Genomic DNA, 8,627 nt, shown 5'->3' with positions numbered 1-8,627 from the left:
CTCTTTAGCTATTATTGCATCCTATTTTGAGAGAATTTTTTGCTTATCCCTCGACCAAAACCAAATTATTCCACGCATCATGTGAATAAGAATAATTTCGTCCTGGTTAAGGGTAAGAAAAACATTCTCTCAAAAAAATATGGGTTTTATGTTTGAGAAAATCAATGCGTAGTGATAATAGTTGCACAATGACTTTTTTCAATAATGTGATGACAATTGCTAATAAAAATGATGATAAAATATAAAGTAAAAGGTTGGATTTTGATTGATAAAATTTATACATGGTATTAGATTCAATATATTTCACGTTAAATGGATTGTTTAAATTTATCAAATACGAATAATACAAGATTTCAAATATTGTATTCAAATCATTTATTGAATAACATTGGATTTCAAAACTTTCTAATGAATAGATTATAAATATAAGAACCAACAACAGTAGATTTTAAGATCTTTTAATAAATACATTTTAAATACAATAACCAATAACATTAGATTTCAATCATATATTTTAAATCAATCATTGAATAACAATGTTCATCAATACATAGCATAATTAACCAAAAAAAAAACGAATGAACATAAAAGATATGTTTTAAGAAGCAGCACTGAGATGAAGCTGCACCAGCGAAGCATAAACTCCGTCTTTGATATTGATCAAACTCTCGTGCTTCCCTTTCTCTACAATAACTCCGTTCTTAACGACTGCAATTACATTCGCGTTATTAATCGTCGATAACCGGTGAGCCACCACAATCTTAGCCGGTGCACCATAACCCGGTCAAGCGCATCTTGAACCACACGTTCAGACTCAGCATCGAGAGCACTAGTAGCTTCATCAAGTAGCAATACCTTAGGATCCTTGACGATGGCTCTCGCTATAGCCATTCGTTGTTTTTGCCCGCCTGATAACTCTATTCCTCTTTCTCCGACCATCGTATCATAACCCTTTAAATTAATAAACCAATATTAGGTTATTTTGAAACCGATTCCTTGAAACACAAGAAACACTTAAACTTTAGTTATTATTACCTGTTGTAGACCACTGATGAATCCATGGGCGTTTGATAGTTCAGCTGCTGATACTATTTCAGATTCACTCGCGTCTCCGCCTTTTCCGTAAGCAATGTTGTCTCTGATCGTTTCGTTAAACAAGATCGGTTCTTGGCTAACGAGTCCCGTTTGCTGTCTGAGCCATTTTAGTCGCAGGGTCTTCATCTCTGCACCGTCGAGAGTGATCTCGCCTGAGTCTGGATCGTAAAACCTCTGTAGCAACGCGATCACCGTTGACTTCCCGCTCCCGCTTTCTCCAACCAAAGCAACGGTCTGAAAAATGAAAAAAACAGAACAGAGTTTGTCATAAAATGTTCTGTCTTTTCGTTGACGTTGACGATTATCAAATAATGTATTAGTGACTAACCTTTCCAGCTCGAATACTTAGACAAAGATCCTGGAAGATTTGAACATCAGGCCTTGATGGGTATTTGAAACTAACAGGACGAAGCTCAATGTCTCCTTTAACAGTATCCAACACTCTTCCAGATTCCACACTTGGATCAATCTTCGATTCTCTGTCGATAATCCCGAAAATCGAAGCAGCAGCGATATCAGCTTTGCTTGAATCAGGAGACAACGAACTCGACTGAGATATCGCAATAGCCGTCATTGTCAAAGCAAAGAAAACCTAGAAAGAATCAAGAGAACCGTGAGTAACAAGAAATAGACAAAAAAAATCAGTTATGCTATGTTTCTTATAATATAATAATACCCTGAAAACAGAGTCGAAGGTTGTCTTGTTGTCATCCACAAGTCTTGCCCCCACATAGAAGCTGGTCCCGTAAGAAGCAAAGAGTACGAAGAAAGAAACACTGAAACCTATTCCACTGACAATGCCTTGACGTATCCCTGTCTTCATAGGACCTTCACACTTCTTTGTGTACATGTTCATCACTTTATCTTCTGCACAGAACGAAGCTACTGTTCTTATGCTCCCAACCGCATCATTAGCCACCTGACTCGCTTCCCCATACATTTTCTGCACCAGAGAAACAGAGTTTATACAGGGCCGGGGGCCGGTTCTAAACATAACCTAATGAAGCATTGGTCTATAGCCCCAATTTTTTTTTTTTAAAAAATTACATATATAGAGAACCTCAATTTATATTATAAATTTTATATATTTTTTTACTTAATTTTTTATAACCCCTAATTTTTTTTAAAGTTACATATATAGAAAACTTCAATTTATATTATATATTTTTATTTAATTATTTATAACCCCGAAAATTTCAGGATCGGCCTTGAGTTTATATGTTCGAAGATGTATATAAATGAATAAGTAACTTCCTTACCTTTGCATCTGCGCTGAAACCTTTCATGAACTTCATGTAAAGAAACCCATTGACTGCAATAAGAGGAAGCATGGCAAGAACGACAAAAGCCAACTGCCAACACGCCAAGAACGCAATAATCAAACCAGCCAATATAGAAGAAAGATTCTGAACCATCTGAGCCAAAGCATCTCCCACTAGTCCACGTATCGCCGCAGCATCTGCCGATAGCCTTGCACCAATGGTTCCACTAGAATGCTCTGATTCATCAAACCATCCAACTTCCATGTGAACCACTTTCTCAAAACACATGCTCCTTATCCTCTGCACTAGCTTACAACCAGCTATAGAAAAGAAGAAGGTTTGCGCCGGGTAGGCGATGACGGAAGCGAAACCAAGAACCATGAAGATAATGGCCCAGAAGCTCGTGTCCTCTTTAAGCTCCTTAGGCGGTTTGAAGAAGGCTTTGATGACGCTTGCGATTAGTATACCGAAGATAGGAAGTATAACACCGTTTGCTGCCGCTGAGATTGTTCCGAGTATGAGAACGGGGATCTCTGGTTTGTTTAGAGCTGCGATTCTACGGATAGATACTTTCTTTGGTTTGGTCTTGGGCTCTGTAGTATCATCCTCTTCTTGATCTTGAACGACGTCGTTTCCTTCAATACCTGATGGGAAACCAAACATGTTGAAAGAATGTCTGCTGCTGTTTCCTCTGGATGATCCTCCTTTGCTTAGTGACCGGCCTAGAGACGATTTTCTGAAACTAGATTGCTTGAATGATTCTATTGATGACATCTTACGCTCACCAGCTTGAGTCTCTTCAGGTTTCTTCTCTTCTTGAAGACGTATGAGCTGAGAATAAGCTCCTTCAGGGTCCTTTAGTAGCTCAGTGTGAGAGCCTTTCTCCACAATCTTTCCCTGGTGAATCACAGCGATTGTATCAGCGTTTCGCACCGTGCTTAACCGGTGAGCAACCACAACAGTAGTCCGGTTAACCATTATCCTATCAAGGGCTTCTTGAACCACTCTCTCTGACTCTGCATCAAGCGCGCTTGTAGCTTCATCTAAAAGCAAGATTCTCGGATCTTTTAGTATGGCTCTGGCTACAGCGATCCTCTGTTTCTGCCCACCCGAAAGCTGGGTGCCGTGCTCTCCAACCATTGTATCCAAACCCTGAGGAAGCTTATCCACAAACTTGGAAGCGTTTGCAAGCTCAGCAGCTGCTTTGATCTCTTCGAGTGTAGCGTCTTCTTTACCGTAAGCTATGTTGTCCTTGATGCTTGAAGTGAAGAGAACCGGTTCTTGACTCACAAGTCCTATCTTGCTTCTGATCCATTTGAGCTGAAACTCTTTTAGGTTAACACCATCTATGAGAACTTCACCGGCTTGCGGATCGTAAAACCTCTCTATCAGACTCACAACAGTAGACTTCCCACTCCCACTCTGTCCAACTAATGCCACGGTTGTTCCACTCGAGATAAACAGCGAAAAACCGCGAAAAATCTGCTCATCTGGCCTCGCAGGGTAAGTGAAGTAGACATCTTTAAGCTCAATGTCTCCTTTGATGTCATCCAGGACTTTACCATCTGTACTATAAGAATCAATGTCAGGTCTTCTCTCTATTGTCTCAAACATCTTGTAGGCTGCAGCTTGTCCAGCTGCAAATGCTGTTAAACAAGGAGATGCTTGACCTAAAGACCTAATAAAAACAAAACAAAAACAAGTCTTAGATTGGGTTGCAAGAAACTTAAAACAACACAAAAAAGATGAGAGGTTCTTACATGGATCCAGTTAAAACAGAGATGATGATGTTGAGAACTTGTCCTCCTGTGTACCCTTTATCAAGAATCAACTTTCCTCCATACCAAACAGCTAAAGCGTAGCTACAAAAGACTACAAGAAAGAGTGTGCCAAGTCCTAATCCTGTTGAACCACCTTCTATGACTCCTGCTTTATAAGCAGTGACAAGATGTTTATTGTAATTGCTTATCGCTTGTTTCTCTCCAGTAAACGAAGCAACCTAGAAAGTTACAAGAAAATGTCTCAGAAAATTTGTATAAATTTGTGTATAGAGTAAGTAAGCCTAGTTACCGTTCTTATGGAACCGATTGTTTGCTCAACTACAACCGCAGCTTTAGCATAAGCGGTTTGTCCACGAGAAGCGGTTCTAGCGATGACGATAGCCAGACCCGCACCAGCCATCACAAGAAGTGGTATTGAAGATAACATGACTAGAGTTAACAGCCATCCTCTTATAAACGCTATCACAAAGCCTCCAACAAATGTTGCTAGAAGCTGTATAGCTTTCCCCACCTGCCAGAATGTATTTTCAACATTTATTTTTTTGTTCTACAAGAAGAAATTTTCTAAAATTTTTAAATATTTTAATAATTGATTTTAATAGTTTATAATTTTTTTAAAAATATTAGTTAAGAATATCTGAATTGATTTGATAATTATTAGAAAGTGTGTAATAAAATAAAGTAATATATTTAATTTAAATAATTATTATTTTTAGTAAATACTCTGAAATCTTTCTTTATAAATATGATTTTTTGTTTGACTGTGAGAGTGTGTACCTTCTCTCCCATGGCATCTTGGATTAGCACAGTGTCACCAGACATTCGTCCAACGACTTCGCCAGTGTTTGTATCAACGTCAAAAAAGGCTATGTCTTGTCTTAATATTGTCTTTAGATACATACTTCTTATTCTCGCTGCTTGTCTTTCTCCAGAGATCATCCAACCAGACAACTCTGAACATTCATAGACATCAAGAACGTTAAGAACTCTATTTTACTTAAAGATGTGTTAATTAGCTAAATATTTGACATATCCAAGAACTTACGTAGAAAAGCAGCCGCTAAAGTACCGATTCCAAGCCATACGAACTTCAGAGCTACCTGTGAGTGAGTTAAGAAACCGTTATTACCAAAAAAGTCAACTCTTGAAAATCGTTAAGACAGGAAAACATCATGTGGTTTTTACTTTGGAAACTTTGTCGGCAACGTTTGAGTCAGTCTGGTTCTCTCCAAAAGCATCTACTAGATCTCCGAACAGTATGGTCATTATAGGGAAGCCGAGTCCGTTTCCGATAGATCCAAGCGTCCCCAGGGTCATCAAGAGGAAGTCAAAGGAATCCGCAAAAGCAAAAAGCTTGTAAAACGGCACCGTTTTCGTTTTCTCATGTTCTTCGGTGTTGTTGTTCTTCTCTGTTTTCTTCACTTCTTCGTCTTCTTCTACATCTCTGCTTCTTTTGGTCTCGGAAACCTCTTCTACTATATTTGAATCTCCGTTTAAACCGCTCTCTGAAGCCATTAGGTTTAACGTACAGAGTCCTTAGGATCTTAAAGAACAGAGGAGAAACGTAATAAGTTTCCAAATCTTTGAGTTGAGGTCTTTAAGAGAGAGTATATGAATGAGGAACATAAAAAGTCAGACCAAGAAGGGAAAAACATAAAGGAAACAAGACAAAGGCTTTCACAATCAAAGGTTTCGTTTCTTAATCAATATCTTTTTTTTTTTTTTCAAATCCTTTTGATTTTTCAAGAACATCTGAGAAGATGATAAAACATGAAGCAAGATCCATCAATTACAAACAAGGCTTCACAGATAAAGTAGATAATATTGAATATATACATGTATGTATATATTAAAAGTAGAGACAATATATACATATGTTAGAGACAATATATACATATGTTATATGTACCTGTAACAGGATCAAGAAGAAGCTGAAAAGTGAAAAGGGGGTTACTACTATCTTGGCGTCTGCAGTGTAAGCTGTTGAAGAATGAGCAGATATCTCTATGCTTATATATATATATATATAAAAATTGTAAATGAAGTTTGTCAAAGACTCATGTAAGTTTATTTACTTTATAAGCTCTGGTCATTTCTTGACGAACAAGCCGTGACTATCTCAAGAGAGAGAAAACATATGTGAACATATAATAATCAAAGTTCATGAAAATTGATGTGACATAAACAAGTCATTCTTTTCTGGTATCTCTCTCTCTCAAATTCAAACATTACTCTATTTCTTGTTCATCATAATCTTCATTTTCTCTCAAGAATAACAAAAAGGTTTAATTATGTTCGACAAACTCATATATAAAACAATAGAAAACACAGGGAAAAGAGCTAATTAGTTAACAAAAATATAAAACGAAATTAGAAAAAGGATTAACGATCAACATAAAAAGATCTTTACAATCTATCAAAATCATCAGAAGTACCAAGAGTAGAACCCACAATCTTTTTAACTTACACGCTAGAAATCTGTCATATTCATATGCAAAGCGTCTTTCCTTTTGTGTCCAATTTGATGCGACATAACACAAAAACCTTCAACCAAAAAATCTCTATTAGACACACCAATCCCAAAATCGAATAAAACAATAAACGTATAGGGGCTATAGGTAAGACTATAAAAGGGAAGAGGGAATGTTTTTCATGTTTTTGTATCTCTGACTGATGGATCCGTTTTCAGAACAATTCTAATCTATTTGTATTGGTTCTTAAAAATAAATCAACTCTAAATAGTGTTTAAGTTTTACTATAATCATTTATTAAGAGTAAAATGAACTGATGAACCAAATATATGAAATAATAAAAATGGTTATTTTATTTTTAGAATGGTTTGATTTTTTATTCAGTTTTAGAGCTAAAATCAAATAGATTTGAAAAAGATTTTACTCAAAGAAATTGAGTTGAAAATATAATGGGATTAGAGATGCTTTGAAATGATAGACTTATTCAATATATATATTTCATTAATTCTATATATCTATAAGCTGTAGATTGTTTATTAAGTTTTTAAAATTTATCGTGCATGAGAACGTCAGGTGGCCTAGCGGCAGTACTGAATGTTTCTCACACACGACTACCCGAGGTCGCCAGTTCGATACTCGGGGAAAGCGGGGTGGTACTGGGTTAGCTAAAAAATCTCTACGGGGATTTCTGGCGAGGTGGCCCTTCGGAGTGAGCCCAGTCACTATAAAAAGTTCAACCTATACAGTTCTTGATTTGTTTTAGGCGTGAGAGACACGCGCCCCCAATTTCTTCTCCCAAACTTAGACTTCGCTTCTCCTTTCGCCCTTCTCCAGATCGCCTCTCCGGTGCCGTTCGGCGCTGTGAGAGGGCCCTTGCCGACCCCGTCATATCCAAATCCATCTCCGGCATGAAGATCTGTCGGTGTTGTGACTCTACTTCTGGTCGTCGTCTTCGCAGATGACATGTTCGATTCGTCGAAGCTAAGAAGGATTCGACGCGGTGCCTCTAGCGACTGTGCCGCTGCTCCTTCCTCCTTTTCACCGAAGATTTCGTTACTCCCAAATCTTTTCGCCGGAAAATAAAAATTTCGCTTTGTGGCATCCGCCTCCAAAGGCTACCGGGTACGCTTCGCCTGAGCTAGAGGTCTCGGGACTTCGGACTGGATGTGATAGGGTTATCTCTGTCACTCCGCTGAGTCAAGATTAGGCGATTAGCTATTGAGTGATGCATTAATTTAGCTCCTCTCCCCTCCTTTGTTGTTGGTGTTGGCGTTGCTTGTTAGTTTGGATTGGAATTATAGGTGATTCGAGCAGGGGTGTGGAGGTTCTTCATTTTCTTGGAGCACGGGGTAACACTTTGCAGTTGGAGGGGGTAGTAAGACCGAGGAGGTAGTAAGACTCGGGAGGTGGTGATGCTGCCCCTTTCTCTGTACCGACTTAGAGGGCGAGTGCGGTCGAGTTGGTTGAGCGCTATTAAGCACCCGTGGTGTGTGTTGTCCTGTCTATTGCTAAATTCCGGGTTTAGTTCCTTCCCAGCCCGGACCTAGAGGACAGTCCTTGAGCGGGTCTGTTTCTGCTCCACGGAGGAAAGCAATTTGTGGAGGCGGCCGTTGAATCCACTTCTCACTGGCGTTGTGTCCCTCGTGTTCTAGGTCCTCGGGTCTCTCCTTTCATGTCTGTCTCGGCTCAACCTTCCATCTGGCTACTACAAGTTTGTATCGATACTTGAGGTCCTGTTCGCTCCAAAGCAGAACGGTGTCAAGTTAGATTGTTTTCTGCTTTCATGTTTTTACTTTTTTTTGCCATGGAAGTAGATTTTAGAGGTCTTCGAGTTTTCTTAACACATCTTGTAAGCCTCAACAACTCATTTCTGAAATGATATTTACCTTTTAGCAAAAAAATAAAATTTATCGTGCATGGCGTAGAAGCGATGACGTACGTAAAGATGATGACGCAGAGGAGAATCCTCTGATAAGGATTCGAATTTTAAACTTTAATTTTAAGCATGTGGTTCAAAA

At 38.6% G+C, this 8,627-nt stretch overlaps 1 protein-coding gene across 1 annotated transcript; it reads right to left on the bottom strand.

Moving 5' to 3' along the window:
• Positions 1-614: 614 nt before the first annotated feature.
• On the bottom strand, positions 615-6,231 carry LOC106320099 (ABC transporter B family member 4-like). The gene is made up of 11 exons (XM_013758465.1): positions 6,048-6,231; positions 5,324-5,682; positions 5,184-5,238; positions 4,916-5,091; positions 4,428-4,649; positions 4,118-4,356; positions 2,355-4,035; positions 1,772-2,038; positions 1,424-1,687; positions 1,036-1,329; positions 615-951 (listed from the first exon to the last, which is right to left on the bottom strand). The coding sequence occupies exons 2-11, from the start codon at positions 5,651-5,653 to the stop codon at positions 715-717; spliced, it is 3,765 nt and encodes a 1,254-aa protein (XP_013613919.1). The 5' UTR covers positions 5,654-5,682; positions 6,048-6,231; the 3' UTR covers positions 615-714.
• Positions 6,232-8,627: the final 2,396 nt, after the last annotated feature.

The sequence above is a fragment of the Brassica oleracea genome, unplaced genomic scaffold (genome assembly GCF_000695525.1).
Source record: "Brassica oleracea var. oleracea cultivar TO1000 unplaced genomic scaffold, BOL UnpScaffold00802, whole genome shotgun sequence".
Taxonomy (NCBI): domain Eukaryota; kingdom Viridiplantae; phylum Streptophyta; class Magnoliopsida; order Brassicales; family Brassicaceae; genus Brassica; species Brassica oleracea.
The sequence above is the reverse complement of the archived record's forward strand: the minus strand, read 5'-3'. Positions and strand labels throughout refer to the sequence as shown.